The sequence below is a fragment of the Apodemus sylvaticus genome, chromosome 23 (genome assembly GCF_947179515.1).
Source record: "Apodemus sylvaticus chromosome 23, mApoSyl1.1, whole genome shotgun sequence".
In the NCBI taxonomy this organism is placed as follows: Eukaryota; Metazoa; Chordata; class Mammalia; order Rodentia; family Muridae; genus Apodemus; species Apodemus sylvaticus.
In genome coordinates this window covers 51,966,680-51,984,923 of record NC_067494.1, presented here as the reverse complement: position 1 = coordinate 51,984,923, position 18,244 = coordinate 51,966,680, and the positions used below count along the sequence as shown (strand labels likewise).

The window sequence follows — 18,244 nt, the reverse complement described above, 5'->3', positions numbered from 1 at the left end:
TTACCCAAATAACCCTATTAAAAATGGGGTGCGGAGTTAAACAAAGAATTCTCACTTGAAGAACTTCGGATGGCGGAGAAACATCTTTAAAAATGTTCAACTTCACTAGTCATCAGGGAAACGCAAATCAGAACAACCCTGAGATTTCACCTCACACCAGTCAGAATGGCTAAGATTAAAAATTCAGGACACAGCAGGTGTTGGCGAGGATGTGGAGAAAGAAGAACACTCCTCCACTGCTGGTGGGGTTGCAAATTGGTACAACCACTCTGGAAATCAGTCTGGAGGTTCCTCAGAAAACTGGGCACCTCACTTCCGGAGGATCCTGCTATACCACTCCTGGGTATATACCCAGAAGATTCCCCAGCATGTAATAAGGATACATGCTCTACTATGTTCATAGCAGCCCTATTTATAATTGCCAGATGCTGGAAAGAACCCAGGTATCCCTCAACAGAAGAATGGATGCAAAAAACATGGTTTATATACACAATGGAGTACTATTCAGCCATTAGAAACAATGAATTCATGAAATTCTTAGGCAAATGAATGGAGCTGGAGAACATCATACTAAGTGAGGTAACCCAGTCTCAAAAGATGAATCATGGTATACACTCACTAATAAGTGGATATTAGCCTGGAAAACTGGAATACCCAAAACATAATCCACACATCAAATGAGGTACAAGAAGAACAGAGGAGTGGTCCCTAGTTCTGGAAAGACTCAGTGTAGTAGTATAAGGCAAAACCAGAACAGGGAAGTGAGAAGGGGTGGGTGGGAGAACAGGGGGAGTGAAGGGGGCTTATGTGACTTTCGGGGAGTGGGGGACCAGAAAAGGGGAAATCATTTGAAATGTAAATAAAAAATATATCGAATAAAATAATTAAAAAAAAAAAAAAGATAGGTGGTTACCTGTGGCACTCTGAGTATAGGCCAGCCCTGCTATAGGGCCAGCAACAAATTCTGGCCCCTGTGTGGTTGCATGACCGTCCAGGCGCATCTGTAAACAACATTCTTTATAGGCCTCTTTCTAGCACAGTATTACAGAATTACTTAGACTAGAATTATTGTGGCACCACACAGGCACATAGATAGCAACAGACAGGAATTACTGTTCATAAACACATGGGCAGACTCAGGCTCAGACAGACATTACCACTATTGAGACCCTCCAGGTCAGGTCCTGGAGGCCTTGGAGTTCCTGGCCAAAACACCAAATGTTGTGCCAGGAAGCCTTCATGAATCCTAAAAGACCATCAAGGAATTGGTTCAGATGGAATTGTATTAGGGTCTCTTTATTTAGACTTGAGCCTGGGCCACACCACTGTCTCTGAGGCAGCAAAACAGGAGGGGCGTTCCTAAGCTTACTTTCTGGCAAGTGTTTATAGAGACAGGAAGGGAGCATCTAGCCTGGTACACATTTGATTGGCAGGGGGCAATATGGCCTTTAGCATAACCAACATTGGTTGGTGCTGGGAGCCAAACCATAAACTTATGGTTCTTCTTCCTCATTGGTGGCTGTTAGGAAGTGTAAGGTCTGGAGCAGGCTTGTAACCTGGAGGTATAGGTATGTTGGAAAATAGCCTGGAAACTGGTGCTAGATACTGGCCTGTTAGTTAATTTGAATGTAACCTGAGATCAGGTTCTCTACAACAGAGGATAAACCCAAAAGATTGGTCGTTCAGGTATAGAATAATCTGATCATAAATAAGAATGAAGCTAGTTTGTCTTTACTATAAGATGGCTTTTAAGTCTAAAATGGAGGGAGGCTTATTCTTCACAGTTTCTTTCTTTCTTTTTTTAAAAGCTTTATTTATTATTACATGTGAACACATTGTAGCTGTCTTCAGACACTCCAGAAGAAGGCATCAGATGTCATTACGGATGGTTGTGAGCCACCATGTGGTTGCAGGGAATTGAACTCAGGACCTCTGGAAAAGCAGTCGGTGCTCTTAACTGCTGAGCCATCTCTCCAGCCCTTCTTCACACTTTTCTTAAGCAATAAAAAGGAAAAGCCTACACAAGATTGATCTCACTTCTACTCTGTATATTCAGTGTAGCAATCTGAAAATCTAAATTTAAAATCTTAAGCTTAAAACAGGTGGAAATAAATTCAACTGGAGTGCTCTGGTGTAATGGAGCCCTTGTGTTGCTATCTCCAGCTTTAACCTGTCCTGTTACAATATGTTGTGGCAACTGCTGTTATGGATTGCATACTGTGAAGCTCCAGAGTGCACTCCATAGACCCTTAGGACATTAAGATCACCTGCCATTTTGTTTAAGTAATTGCAGGGAATGCATGCACTTCCAAGAGTGGAATTTACATGATCTGCTAATGTGCTGCTTCTACAGCTCTCTTACTAAAGTCCCTAGCACCAAAAGAAAAATAGGGCTGGGAGATGGTTTAGTGAGAAAAGTGTTTGTTATGCAAGCATGAGGACTTCAGTTCAATCCATATCAGATGAGAAGTGATCCTAGTGCTGGGAGGCAGAGCTAGGCAGATCCTTGATAATAGTTGGCCAGTCAGAATAACAAAATCAGCGAGGTCCTGATTCAAAAAGACTTTGTCTTAAAAGATAAGATGGGCTGGGCGGTGGTGGCGCACGCCTGTAATCCCAGCACTCTGGGAGGCAGAGGCAAGTGTATTTCTGAGTTCGAGGCCAGCCTGGCCTACAGAGTGAGTTCCAGGACAGCCAGGGCTATACAGAGAAACCCTGTCTTGAAAAAAACAAATCCAAAAAACAAAAGAAACAACAACAACAACAAAAGATAAGACGGAGAACAATAGATGAGATACCAGTAATGACCTCTAACCTCCATATATGCATGCAAGTGCATGTGTGTTGGAGACATTATATTGGTAAACTGTCATGTTCTTTAAAACAAACAGCAACAACAAAACCAGGCTTTGGAAATGGGGTTTCTCCAATGCTCTCTACTCTAGACCCATGTAGGGTTAGGTCAAGTGTCTTCCAAAACCCACTAGGTCAAGCTGCCCTCCTGATTCTGTAACAAGGAAAGATAAAAACAGCAAGTAGCTATCACTATTAAAAATTCTATGTTTGATAAGAACAAAAAACGGTAAACGTTTTCCATTCTTGGTTGTTATTATCACATAAAATTAAACTGGTTGCAGAAAACTAGAAGCTTGTTCCTGAAGAGGACAGAGAGGATTCTGTCCAGGATCATTCTGTCTAGACCTCCAGATGGCTGCTTGATCTTCTGCAGCTGGTTTCTGCTGCAGGTTGGAAGTTCCAGGTTTGTTAATGTTATCTATCGGCTGGTATTGGTTATTTTACTTGGAAGCCTCCGTAGATATTTCCTACATCTGGTCTATCTACTAGAGTTTCCTTAGCCAACTTCTGGTGGAGGAATACAAGTGACTAATTTGAGGGTTTGTATCTGCTCTCTCTCCATTAGTCTATTTATCTTTGTTGGATGTTGTAACAGTTTGATAATGCTAACTGGTATTCCTTGAAGAATATGAACACTGGATGCTGATAATAAAGAAGAGTATAATTGCTGGTTGACTTAGTTTGGAGGAATCTGTTATATAGCTTCTGTAGAGGTAGATTAGAAGGCTGTACAAAAGTCTGGCCTAGAGATACAGTAGCCTCTCCTTCAATCCTATAGCAATATGCCTGTTTTCCTGTGGGTTGCAAACCCCTTCAGCTCCTTCAGTCCTTTCTCTAACTCCTCCATTGGGGACCCTGTGCTCAGTCCTATGGTTGGCTGAGCATCCCCCTATGTATTTGCCAGGCTCTGGCACAGCCTCTCAGGAGACAGCTATACAGGCTCCTGTCCATAAGCACTTCTTGGCATCCACTATAGAGTCTGGGCTTGGTGTCTGTATGTGGGATGGATTCCCAGGTGGGGCAGTGTCTAGGTGGCCTTTCCTTTAGTCTCTGCTCCACGCTATGTCTCTGTATTTCCTCTCATGACTAAAGCAGGGGGGGGGGGAGGATGGGATAGGGGGTTTCCAGAGGGGAAACCAGGAAAGGGGATAACATTTGAAATGTAAATAAATAAAATAAATAAAAAACATGCATGTCACAGAGGTCTAGTGAAAAATAATATCTCTAGTAGCTACTATCAGTGCTTTGTACTTACCACTAGCAAGAGATCTGAAGTCACCTCTTAGTTAAGAGGAATAAATATGATCAACTTAACTTATCCCAGTGAACACACATTCTCCAGCAGGCGTGTGTGTGTTTGTGTGTGTGTGTGTGTGTGTGTGTAGCAGGAGTTGCGACTCAGATACAAACCAGGAAAAGCCAAGATCCTCCTACATAGGAGTGAATGTCTATGAATTTAGATCTCTGGGAAGCAGAAATTTTAAAAAATGGCTGCAATTACAACTGTGCCTCTAATGAATGAAATATTTACTTACAAAGCACTAACATATATGTTTTGAAGAAAATCAATTTGTTGGAGAAGTCTGGAATCACAACCATTTTCTGACTTTATTTTTTTGTAAAGTACTCTTGCTTTGGCACGTGTATATGTGCATACACACAAACAGCTCTGGTACCTAAGCTTACTATTTAAAGTACAAAAATTTACTTTTCTCAAGTATAAGATGGTCCTGATATAATCAGTCTCAGAAATAATGTGTGAGCATCACAGGAGTGGTTCCGTGATGTTTGTTCAGTCTCAGCTGGCAATCAGAGGAGGCCACGGTGAGACTGTAATGGATGAAAATTAGCACTATCTTTTCAATTACACACATACATACGAATGTAAACAGCTGTTGACAGAGTGTCCTTTAGTGTACAACTTAACTCAAATTCATATACAATATGTGTTGAGCAAATCACTGTGGGAAGTTACTGAAGGCCAAGGTAGTTAAAGACCTTCAGTCCTGTCTTTGCTGTGCATGTTCTTTGTCCAAGTCCCAAATACACTAAACTCACAACAATTTTGTTGATATGCACTTCTTTTCACAGTTCTCAAAAATTGCAACTAAACAGAGAGACTGAAGAGATAGCATTAAAGAGAGAGAATATTAAAACCAACCAACTTTGCACATTAGCACGCTAGAAGAATAATAAAGATTCATGTGAGCTTTTTAAAAGCACTGGCTATTCTGTCGAAGGTTCCCAATACGGTTTCTACCACCCACATCAGGCAGGTCCCAATGGCCTGCAACTCCAGTTCCAGGGTATCTGAATTCCTCTGGCCTCCACAACCATATGGAGATATACACAGAAACACACACACACACACACACACACACACTTTTAAAAACTGATATTTACTTTTTCACTCTTTGCGTTTGTCTGCATATCCTATGTGTATTTGGTTTCAAGCTGTCCAGAACAGTGCCAGCATCGGTTTCTTTGGAACTGCAGTTACAGACAGTTGTGAGCGGCCATGTGCATGTGCAAACTGAGCACTGAGTGCTCTTAACCACTGAGCCCTCTCACCAGCCTCTGTCATTTTGATAGGCTATTAAGACAGAATTATACTGATACAGTTAAAATTTCATGGGACTTTGCAATAAAAGTTTACTCATAACAGCCTCCATTGTCTTTTAGCTACAGTCATGTTGCATTCCTTGGAGAAAGTCACATATCAAATTAATCAAAATTTAAAATATAACTCAAGGGTATCATTCTTCATCATTATTATTTCTTTTAACATGACAGAAGTGTCTTCAAGTTTTTATCTCTATTTGAAATTTTCCAGGGACCTTAAGTGAGTATAAAGCAGTCTTCATTTCTTGGAGTCATTAAATGAGCCACTAAACTTTATATGTAATTTTCACAAAAGGAAGGCATTTCTATAGGGAGGATACAGCTTTTGTCTCTGCGAAAGGTCTTTCACAGGTTTAAAGGGAAAAACTGTGCTGACTGCCACAATTTCCACTAATCTCCTATTTACTGATCACGTATGACCTAATTAGTATTAAGGGAACACAGAATCATGAAAGTTACAACATTGAAAAGCAGTCTGTACATTTGTATGAATGATATAACCTCAACCTGCAATTGCCTTGGAAAAACTATTTCAATCAATTAAATAGATTAACTATTTCAAACAATTAATTATGGCAATGTTTAGTTTATGAAACTAAGCTGTAGGAATAGAAAGACTCCGTGAAGCTTGGTTTAACCAGTTGTATGTCTCAGATGTGAGACAATGGAGCTTCTCAAAGGCATTGAAGAAGTGAACCTAAGCGGGTGAACACCGGTTTAGCTAGGTCAGTGTTCCCTGTGGGGCTTTCCTAGTGACTTGCAATGTTAGGGTAAAGTTGACTCATTCCTTTCAATAACTTACATGAATCAGGAATTTTGCTCCAAAGAAGAGTAAGAGTGATGGCATTCTTAAACTCTGACTCACCCCAAAGACAACTGCAGCACTGCAGCAGAACGTTGCCCAACTCTACACCACTTCCACCGTTACCCCATTTACCTGACAGCATCGGACCTGTTTTCATGGTCAGGCGATTCTGAGTCCATTTACCACATTTCACATTCAGTAGAAAAAAGAACAGAGAGATGTAGAGGGCTGTTAAGCGATGTGATGATGGGCATAAGAGCATTTGCACCCGGCCATGTTCACGGAAGCATGTTTGCCTTCTCGAGTATGAGCTACACGTCACTGGTGGAGTATTGCAAATGCTTTCTACACATCTTACTATTGCTCGATTCCAGGGGTGGACTGAAAAATGGCAACAAAATAGTTCCCTAAGTTCCTAGTTTTAATAGATTTCTAAACTAGGGGTGAGTCATTAAGGAGTGAGCACTCAGCTGACAATTCTCAAGTCAACACCAGCCTGGACTATAAAAGGAAACTATTCTTTTAAAAGGAATAAAACTTCACCTTAACTTAATAGCTCTTTGGACTGAAACTTAACTATGTGACAAGACAATTGTCCCAGTCACTTGCATGCCAATGTGCACCCTTACTGCTTTCTCTGAGATACCAAAGTAACTGTTCCATCAGTGCCATACCCAATTTTTCTCCCAGACTTGGACTTACCAATGTCCAGACTTGACCACTGAGAAACAAAAGCTAAATGTCGAGCCCAGCGGGGTGCCAGGTATTCTTCTTCAGCAAGGAAGCAAGCATTCCAATTCTGATTAGTCTGTGGTATCTATGCAGCGTAGATTATGAAATAAGTTTATTATCACTCACAGCTAAAAGTGCATTGGGAATGTCACATAAACACAAATTATATTTGCTAAAACCTTTGCCAATGAAGCTACTGCATGGTATTGGTAGACATATTGTTAAGATATTTGAGACAGAAATTGAGATGAGACCTCAAGAAGCACATTCAGGCATGTGTCTGTCTCGGAAGAGTGGATTTTGTCCATTGGGGAAAAAAAGGAATGGCAAGAAAAATAGTGTTCCTTCTCAGCAAGCCATAATGTGCATAAATGTATCTCGATAAATTTAGACATAAAATATAAAAATGCATATTGGACAAGTAATTGAAGACTACTAGTTTAAAGGGGGGAAAATAACAATCTTTTTTTTTCTTGACTATGTATGTTTTGGCTTAGAATGATTTAGTTGATTTCTATCAACTTCTACCATATTGCCAGCGAGCTCAAGCCCTGTCTCAGCCTAGTTCCCATCCTGTCATTAAGGAATTAGCTTCGGGCTGCAAAGCCATGATCTGCCCTTCCAACGGCACAGGCTCTGATGTCTTTGGGGACAGTTCAGATGTACTGTTCACCGCTGGCTTTTCTATTTGCACACTCACATATTTTTTTTATTTTTATTTTTTTTTTTTAGCCATTTCACTCCTCTGTTCATTCCCCACCATATAGTGTTAGACATTCAGGAATACACTTCCTACTCCCCCTACTCCTCTTTCCACACACACATTGTGTCTTTCAGTACTCTGATGCCCTCAGTTGGCACCTGTCCTCACAGCCTCATCTTAATAACCCTTATGTACATGCCCCGATTGTTCCATTGACTCTTGGCCTTCTGTCTTAAAAAGGTCACTAATCTTTGACACCTGCAACTGTTCTTGCCTCTGCTAAGATATGGTCTCTACTTGTTGCTGCGATAACTTGTTCTCACCTTGTAGGCTCAATGTCATATTCCTCTCCTGGGTCTGAATCAGGTGGCTTCTCCTATGCTGTCATGTCAAAACTTGTCTGAACCTATCTTTCACCTCATCCAGCTCTTGCTACCTTTTTTTTAACTGATCACACAGCTAGAAATGAGCCTTCTGAGGAGGAAGTTTACTTTGGGCTTATTTTATCCTGAGGAGAATTTCTGTATGCTGTAGTTCAGCATACAGAAAACTCTAAGTTTTGTATAATAAAGTAAAGCAAGTTGTTTTAACTCTGCCTTAGATTTTATATTTATGTCAGGCCTAGCTGAAAGGATCCTAGGAATCCTACAGAGTAAGAAAGAAAGTAGATAGGGCCAGCAGGAAGACACTACAACACATGATCGAGTCTCCAAAATGGATTCATGAGGGATCATATTACAGAAGCAGGTGTGGTAATTACAGAAGAGTCACTGGTTAACTGGGAAGCAACAAGGCTAGGGCATAGAGTTTACAAGCAGGTTTCAAGTATTTAGTCACAGAGGGAGATAATTTGTTATCTGAGTAATTTTCAATCAACATTTAACTACTGTTGAAAACTATAAATGGCTTTTCACTTCATTGCATTAATCTTGATGTAAAGACTTGAGGCCACTTAATTCATGGGCATAGACCAAAGAAGACTTGGTATTTCTCAGAGATTTCTAGAAGTCCTAAATTTGGGTGACAAAAATTGTCTTTAGCAATAAATTAACTTAGCAGAGCCTTCCATTACACAGAAAGAATCCTTAAGGTAGATTACTCATGTTATGAAATGGGGCTGTAGATACCATTTCATCACAAATAAAAGAATAACAATGGAATAAAGCAGTTAAAAAAAAAAGGTATAGAGCTATAGGATTCCAGGATGCCTCACTGGCTTCCCTTCCCGGAATCTCATCTTTATAATCTTCCCATTTCTAAACTTGAATCCTGATAAGTCAAACACCATTACCCACCAAAGAGGTCAAAGATGGCTGGCTCGAGAAATCATTTTTTCAAACACTCTACTCCTCTGCAAGAACACATTGAGCCGGGCAGTGGTGGCGCACACCTGTAATCCCAGCACTCTGGGAGGCAGAGGCAGGCGGATTTCTGAGTTTGAGGCCAGCCTGGTCTACAGAGTGAGTTCCAGGACAGCCAGGGCTATACAGAGAAACCCTGTCTCGAAAAAAACCAAATCCAAAAAACCGGGGGAAAAAAAAAAGAACACATTGAGTCAAATGTGTTCCAGAGAGTATGTGAGTTCTTGTAGCTGACTCCCTCTAACTCTAACACTAACCCACTCCAAGCCTAAACTTAACCTTACCCTGCTTATAACTCCTGACCCTAACATAACCCTGACTCCAATGCTTTCCCTGACTCTAACCCTAACCCCTTCTGTATCACCAACCCTAAGCTCTAACCCTAAACCTAACCCCTATCCCTTCTAACCATAACCCAATCATATCCCCAATTCTAAAATTTACTCTTACCTTTCCTATTTACCCTAACCTTACACTTACCTGTACTTTTCTTCTTCCTTCTTTCTTCTTCCTCCTTCCCTTCCCCTTCCCCTTCTCCTTCTCCTTCTTCTTTTTTTTTGGATTTGGTTTTTGGAGACAGGGTTTCTCTGTATAGCCCCAGCTGTCCTGGAACTCATTCTGTAGACCAGGCTGGCCTCGAACTCAGAAATCAGCCTGCCTTTGCCTCCCAGAGTGCTGGGATTACAGGTGTGCACCACCACTGCCCGGCACCTGTACTCTTCTTTTATAGTTTATTTATTTTATTGCAATATTTAACACAATATATGTTTTTCTACCAATCATAAAAATGATGGACATGTTATTAAATGAACATAAAAAGATAAAGTCTTTTTGTTTGTTTTGTTGTTTTGCTTTTAGTAAAGCCTAAAATCTTGACCCTTACTGTGGTACAAACCCAAAATAAGAACAATATTTGGACATTAAAGTATAGCCCAATTACAATAAACTAGCTAATGACCAAAGCTAATCTAAAATTACTTTCAAATCTAAAATCACTTCTCATGTTGATGAGAGAGGACCTTAAGAAAGTCATAAATAATTCTTTTAAAGAAATACAGGAGAACACAGGTAAACAGGAAGAAGCCCTTAAAGAGGAAACACAAAAATCCCTTAAAGAATTACAAGAAATCACAATCAAATGGTCGAAAGAAATGAACTAAACCATCCAGGGTCTAAAATTGGAACTAGAAGCAATAAAGAAATCACAAAGAGAGGCAACCCTGGAGTTAGAAAACCTAGGAAAGAGATCAGGAGTCATAGATGCAAACATCACCAACAGAATACAAGAGATAGAAGAGAGAATCTAAGGTGCAGAAGATACCATAGAAAACACTGACACAATAGTCAAAGAAAACGCAAAAAGCAAAAAGCGCCTAACTCAAAACATCCAGGAAATCCAAGACACAGTAAGAAGACAAAACCTAAAGAATAAGTATAGAAGAGAGTGAAGATTCCCAACTTAAAGAGCCAGTAAATATCTTCAACAAAATTATAGAAAGAAGACACAAAATTATAGAAGAAAACTTCCCTAACCTAAAGAAAGAGATGCCCATGAACATACAAGAGGCCTACAGAACTCCAAATAGACTGGACCAGACAAGACATTCCTCCTGTCACATAATAATCAAAACACCAAATGCACTTACCTGTACTCTTAACACTTACATTACTTTAAACCCTATCCCTATAGGCTAAATATAGGGATATAGCCCTATCCCTAGGGCTGTTGCTAACCCTACCCCACCCCTATTGCCACACCAACCCAAAACCAACCTACACCACAACACTTACACTTATCCTATTCCTACCCTAACACTTACAATTTCCCAACCCTAACAGTAACACTAAAACTATTCCTTACACTTACCCTAACCCTAATCCTTACTATAACCATAACCCTAATCCTCATTCTGAAAAAGACCTTAAATTACCTACTTGAAACACATGTGGGCATTTTCTTAGCACATCTATTGAAGAGATTAGAAGAAATAGTTTACATATTTGGTAATGCAGTACTTTTAGGGATAGAGAACTTGCAGGGCCTACATTAAAACACACATAACAAACTGCAGGTAAGTAACAACAACAACAACAACAAAAAAAAACAGAGTCCAATTACTAAAACAATGCCACATCCATTGAAGAAATTACTAAATGAAGTTTGAACATAAAAAGAAAGTGACTTTTGGGAAGAAAGACCTTGAGTTTTCTCTTAAACATCCATGTTGGCAAGTAGAGAGAACTGACAAAAAAAATTATAAATGGTATAACCATAAAATATCCATTGCCAGTGCAAACAGTGACACACTTCCAAAGCCACACTTCTAAATAGTACCACTACCTGGGCCAAACATATTCAAACTTCCACACCCTCTAACCCTAACCCTAACCAACCATGTTATCCTAACCCTAACACCTGACTACAAACCTTACCATGACCCATAACCCTAATGAGCTTTTCCAATTAAAACTCTAACCTGTAACCCCTCTAACCTCAAGCTAACCCTGTAACCCTAACCCTTTCACCAGCTAATACTAACCCTGAGAGGTAATCCTAACCCTTAACATTGACCAACCCTAACAGTAAACATAAAACTACACTCTGTATCAGCTGATAAGATCAGCAAAATAATAAAAGCACCTACTACTAAATCCTGATTTGTGGAAAATTTAATTATAACTTATTAGAGATGTTTTGGGGTATCAAGCTTAAAGCTCTGCAGCATTTTGGATCAGGGTTGCTTTCCACTCCTAAGTCTATTCTGAGGCCCTATCAGTAGCTCTAACTCTCCAACCCAACCCTCTATCTCCAATGGCTTGATCACAACAAATTTTTGTCACTTGCATCGACCTAGTGTTCTACGTATGTTGACTCCAAAGAGACCTCATAACACAAAGACTTTACCACATTGAGTATATTCATAAGATTTTTCTGTGTTCTGTTCTGCATTTGGAGATACCTGAGCAAGGCAAAGGCTTCACAACATGGCTTCCATTCATACAGTTTCTCTCCAGTTTGAATACTTTCATTACAAGGAGGACTATAAAAGTGTACAGACGCTTCGCCATATTCAATACATTCATAGGGCTTCGCTCCAGTGTGATTTATTTCTTGCCTTTTATCTTAATCTGTGTTTCATTACTGTGAAAAGATACCATGACCAAGACAACTCTTATAAAAGACAATATTTAATTGGGGATGCCTTGCAGATTCACAGATTTGGTCTATTATCATGAAGGCAGGAAGCATGGAAGTGTCCAGTGCTACAAGAGGAGAGAGTTATATATCATGATTAGAAGGCAGCCAGAGGACTTTCTTCTGCCCTGGGTGGGGCTTAAGCACAAGACCTCAAAGTTTACCCAAACATTGATACAATACCTCAAACAAATCCACATTTCCTAATATTGCCAATTTCCCATTGGACATGTATATTCAAAGATCATTGTAACCCACAAAGACTTTACCACACTGGTTACATTCATAGGATTTCTATCCAGTATATGTTCTTTTATGTATTCAGAGACTACTGCAAAGACTTTACCAAGTTGACTGTATTCATAGGGATTTTCTTCACTATGTGTTCTTTTATGTCTTTGAAGATAATCATGTAATGCAAAGGCTTTACCAAATTAATTACATTTAGAAGGAGTCTCTTCAATGTGAATTATTTCATACATTTGAAGTTGAACATGAAAGGCAAAGGATTCACCATGTTGCTTAACACTCATAAAGTTTCTTTCCAGTATGTGTTTTATGTATTTGGAGATTATGGTGTTGTGAAAAGTATTCATCAAACTCATTATATTTGTAAGGCTTCTCTCCAGTATGCATTCTTTTATGTTTTTAGCAATTACTTGGTTATGAAAAGGAGTTACCACATTGATGACATTCATAGGGCTTCTCTCCAGTATGTATTTTTGTGTATTCAAAGTCTACTGTGAAATCCAAAGGATTAACCCCACGAGTTGCATCCAAAGGGTTTCTCTCCAGTATGAATTCTTTTATGATCTTGAAGAGCTTTTTTTCGTGTAAAGGCTTTACCACATTGGTTACATCCATAGGGCTTCTCTCCAGTATGTATTCTTTTATGATCTTGAAGAACATCTTGACGTGTAAAGGCCTTACCACACTGATTACATCCATAGGGCTTCTCGCCAGTATGTATTCTTTTATGAACTTGGAGACTAGTATGAAATGCAAAGGCTTTACAACACTGATTACATCCATAGGGCTTCTCTCCAGTATGTATTCTTTTATGATCTTGAAGAGCTTGTTGACGTGTAAAAGCTTTACCACATTGATTACATCCATAGGGCTTCTCTCCAGTATGTATTCTTTTATGATCTTGAAGAACATCTTGACGTGTAAAGGCTTTACCACATTGATTACATTCATAGGGTTTCTCTCCAGTATGTGCTCTTTTATGAACTTGGAGACTAGTATGAAATGCAAAGGCTTTACCACATTGATTACATTCATAGGGTTTCTCTCCAGTATGTGTTCTTTTATGATATTTGAGACCAGTATAACGTGTAAAGGCTTTACCACATTGATCACACTCATAGGGTGTCTCACCAGTATGTGATCTTTTATGGTCTTGAAGACTACTGTGATATGCATAGGCTTTACCACATTGATAACATTTGTAAGGTTTCTCTCCAGTATGTGTTCTGTTATGTCTTTGAAGAAAACTATGATAGGCAAAGGCTTTGCAACATTCATTACATTTGTAGGGCTTCTCTCCAGTATGTGTTCTGTTATGTTTTCGGAGATCACTGTGTTCTGTAAGGACTTTACCATATTGATTAGCTTCACAGGGTTTCTCTCCAGTATGAATTCTTTCATGCCTTTGAGGATAACTGCAACATGCAAAAGCTTTATCACACAGAGTAAATTCAGAGGCTTTCCCTCCATTATGACTTCTCTCATCCCTGCAAAACCAATTGGCACATGTGAAAGCTTTGATAAAACATTGATTATAGCAATGAATCTTTTTATCTCCATGAATTAATTTTAAAATTTACAAAGAGGAATCAGATCTTGAAGTTTTATCACTTTGTTTACATTCATGGTTTCCCCTTCATTATGAGTTATTTTGTTTCTTTTTTTTGGGGGGGGGGTGTTCAAGACAGGGTTTCTCTGAATATAGCCCTGGCTGTCCTGGAACTCACTCTGTAGACCAGGCTGGCCTTGAACTCAGAAATCCACCTGCCTCTGCCTCCCAAGTGCTGGGATTAAAGGCATGAGCCACCACCTCCTGGTAGTTATTTTGTTTCTTTGAAGATCCCTATAATGGTAAGAGTGCTTGATACACTCCTCACATTGTAGCATCCTTTTTCTCTATAAGGTTTTTCACCTATTTGAAGAGAACTAGAAGAGCTCAGAGCTTTGCCACACTGAGTGAGTTCATAAATTTTCCTATAGTGTGAAATAGCCTACATTTCCATACTGAAATTGCAACATGAACCAAGAGAAACAAAGAAGAATTTCCACATTCCTACTAATCAGGGATATTCTGCAGTGAGTTTGAGGACATATTCCCAATGAAGTTGGAAAACCAACAAATTATAAGCATATATCACACTGAGAAAGTCTACTAAAATGGGAAACATCTTGTAATGGTTCTAGGAGAGGAAAAGGGGTCCATTGCTTCTTTCAATATCCTTATGCTCACTTGGCTTGTATCCATTATATCATATGATATACCTATTACAATAAGAATAACAAATGAAAGGTGTCCATATTGCACTAACACAGTTTGATTTTTCTTCATCATAAACATGTGATATATGGACTAAGGTTTATCTTCAAGAACATTCTTTACTCTTCTGGACTGCCACTCTCAATTGAACTTAGCAATATTTTTCTGAGTATAAGAGGTAACACCAACTTTACTATGGAATAGTTGCTTATTAGATGGCTTTGGACATATACACCTATTCAATGTATTTATCTTTTTTCATATGTGAGTGGTATCCATCTAAATAGATTGGCAGTTCTAAAGAGTAACTGCAATGTAGCTATGATTCAAATGAAAATATCTATTCAGTCACTGTTTCCTTATATTCTTTCTTAGAAGAATGCTTTGCAAACACAAATAAGACAGCTAGCAATGAAGTACATGGATATGTGAGAATTTAAAAATCATTTATACACTTAAAGCAGTGTGTTTTTACACTCCTGCTCTTCTTTAAAACTTCTGGGACACATTAGCATTTCTTCATAGGAATACTCATACCAACTTGCACATGAACCTTACCTTCCATGTCTTCTACAACATTGACAATTTTCTTCAGTATTTTGGTCTTCCCAACTGTAGCCTAAAACATAGTGCCAGAAAAATGCATGATAAATTATTGGAAATTAGGCAAAATTTAAATTACTATCTTCAGTGAACTAGATTGATTTTCCTCATTCTTCCTCATTCTCAATAGAAATTATAGAAGAGAATCAACAACAAAGAAACATTTGTTCCCTTATATTAAAAAGTGAAATAATGTTCAGTGTCTTACCTATAACTGTTAGGTTCCTAATGGTCTCCAGCATCACATCTTTGTAGAGAGTCTTCTGAGAAAAATCCAGCAAAGCCCATTCTTCTTGCGTGAAGTTCATATGCACATCATCATAGGTCACTGTATTCTAAAACATCCCACACATGTGTACAACAGAAACCAGGATACTGACAACACTGTATATATATGTTTCACTGACGTTACATTCACATAATTCTGGTGCTTTCCTCACTTATTTCTTGACCCAGAAGTTCTACTGTAAATATCAAGTCATTTTAGCAGGAACTGAATGAGGTTTACCTCAGTCATTGCTTTGCTCTTGGAATAGGATCTAGCCTGGCAAGAGAAATGCCAGAGAGAGAGAGAGAGAGAGAGAGAGAGAGAGAGAGAGAGAGAGAGAGAGAGAGAGAGAGAAGAGAGACAGAGAGAAACAGTACTGAGCATGAAACAGAAAAACTGTATGACTAACTGCAAAACTGATGGGAAAGCTGGTGTATTGACTCATGCCTGCTTTTTTTTTTTTTTTTTTTTGAGACAGGGTTTTTCTGTGTAGCCCTGGCTGTCTTGGAACTCACTCTGTAGACCAGGCTGTCCTCGAACTCAGAAATCTGACTGCCTCTGCCTCCCAAGTGCTGGAATTAAAGGCATGCGCCACTACTGCCCAACTTCATGCCTGCTTTTAACCCCACCATTCAGGAGGCAGAGGCAGGTATATCTCATTGAGTTGTTTGCCACCTGGTCTATCCAGGAGAGCAAGGGGTACATATTCAGACTCTGTCTTCCCTGTAAAAATAAATTAAACAAGAAAGAGAAGGAACTCAGAGGTTGATAGTGAAGTTCCTACAAAGAATTATACATTCACTCCTATTCTGTATTCATCTTCTAGAATTCTGAAGTGCTCTGGTTTAACCTGTAACAGCAATGAGATCTTACTAAAAGAAAGTGTTTAAACATGTTTAAACAGTTACATTGAGAAAGATGGAAATATTAGCAATGTAAATGCTGATCCTAAATGATTAACACAGGGCAGGAGCAACGGCTCAGAAAAGAGGAGCCCTTGCTGGTCTTGCAAATAATTGTGCTTAGCTGTCAGTCAACTATCCATTACTCCAACTTAGAAATTCGGATGCCATCTTCTGACTACTGAGAGGACCAGGCATACAAGAGGTGCCCATGCATATATACTAATGTTCATTTATCAAAATCAAAACAAAAACAACAGGTATGAAGAATTTTGTGCACCTGCAACTCAATGACTCGAAAAGCTCAGGCAGTATTAATGTCATGAGTACATGCCATCCAAAGAAGGAGAATATTCTCTCTCCCAAGTTTAAACATTCACAATGCAGATATAAACACAACAATATATGCTTAACATGTACCAAAACCTACATTCCAGGGCCATCAGCAGAATAGTATAAAAGCTAACAAACAAACAAACAAAAAGCCAGGCATCTTGGCCGACATTTAATGTCAGCACCCTGGGAGCAGAGTCGGGAAGACCTTTATGTTCCAGACCTCCATGTTCTACATGGACAGCCATGCTATGGAGACAGCCAGTCAGCCAGTGCTATGGAGAAACTTTGTCTTCAAAAACAAAAACAAATGCTACTAAATTAAAAATGTAAAATTGCCAGGCTCACAAAATAGCTTACCATTGAAGAACAATTACTTCTACTGCATCTAATATGATTTAGTAATAGAGTCTACAATGGTGAAGGCAAACTACATGAGAAAAAAGCTGACTGATCAGGTTCAACCACAACACAGTACACACACACACACACAATCTCACACATACACACACACACACACACACAGAGGAAATGTGTTAAGTCTATAGACACTCAAACATCATCTCAAATAAAGAATCTATACTAAAAGAAAAAAAAGAAAAAGGAAAAAAAAACAGGAATCTAGAAAGGTTCCTCCTACAAAAGCTTCTATTGAGAGTATGGCGTTGTCAGAGCCAGGCTGACTCCATGACAAGCTACAAACTGGCAGTTGGGAGACAGGGCCTAAGTTTCTATTTCCCAGAACTGGAGAAGTCCAAAACAAGTTAATTCCAGTAAAATCAACCCTCACTGGCAGCCAATCAGGTGCTCCCAGGAGCTGCTCCCATCACCAGGCCTGTGCCAAGAATAGTTAATCAGTAACAGTTCTGGAAAGTCCACTGAATTCCCCAATATTCCCTAGGACTTCACCAATCTGAAAGACACACATATCTCTGGAAATAGAACAAAGCGATAAGGACAAAAGTGACCTTATTCTCCCTGGAATTTCCCAAACTGGCTTTAAATTGACCTTGTAACGCTTACATGTCTGTCTCCATCTTAGTGAATGGTAGACACTTCCATGCAGGAATTCTACAGAATAAAACACTCTTTGCTTTTGCATACTATTTGAAACTGGGGTCTTCCTTCAGTGATTCTTAGACCCTAACATTATAAGCTCTCCCAAAAACAAAAAACAAAAAAGGAGAGACAAGTGTTCAAATACATTAAGCTATTCTGGGAACATTTTGACACTATCAACTACATTCTGACCCTGGTTACTAGAGGCTCATAATTATCCCATGATGAAAATGCATTTTGTTTAACTTCAATGATCATATTAATCAGTAAGAGCTGTTTACACTTTTCAAATGCCCAA

At 39.1% G+C, this 18,244-nt stretch overlaps 2 protein-coding genes across 9 annotated transcripts in view; both read right to left on the bottom strand.

Annotated features, from left to right (window-relative positions):
- The window catches only part of LOC127673655 (zinc finger protein 431-like), an 826,992-nt gene that overhangs the window by 57,332 nt on the left and 751,416 nt on the right, over window positions 1-18,244 (bottom strand). The gene's annotated exons all lie outside the window — the stretch shown is intronic.
- The window catches only part of LOC127673663 (zinc finger protein 431-like), a 37,269-nt gene continuing 31,277 nt past the window's right edge, over window positions 12,253-18,244 (bottom strand). For 5 of the 6 annotated variants that reach the window (XM_052169455.1, XM_052169457.1, XM_052169454.1 and 2 more), the window contains 3 exons: window positions 15,593-15,719; window positions 15,340-15,400; window positions 12,253-14,011 (listed from right to left, as the gene is read on the bottom strand). In XM_052169455.1, the coding sequence (XP_052025415.1) occupies window positions 13,033-14,011; window positions 15,340-15,400; window positions 15,593-15,719 (1,167 nt within the window). In that variant the 3' untranslated portion in view covers window positions 12,253-13,032. The remainder of the gene's footprint in view (window positions 14,012-15,339; window positions 15,401-15,592; window positions 15,720-18,244) is intronic. The other variant, XM_052169458.1, reaches the window with a different exon arrangement.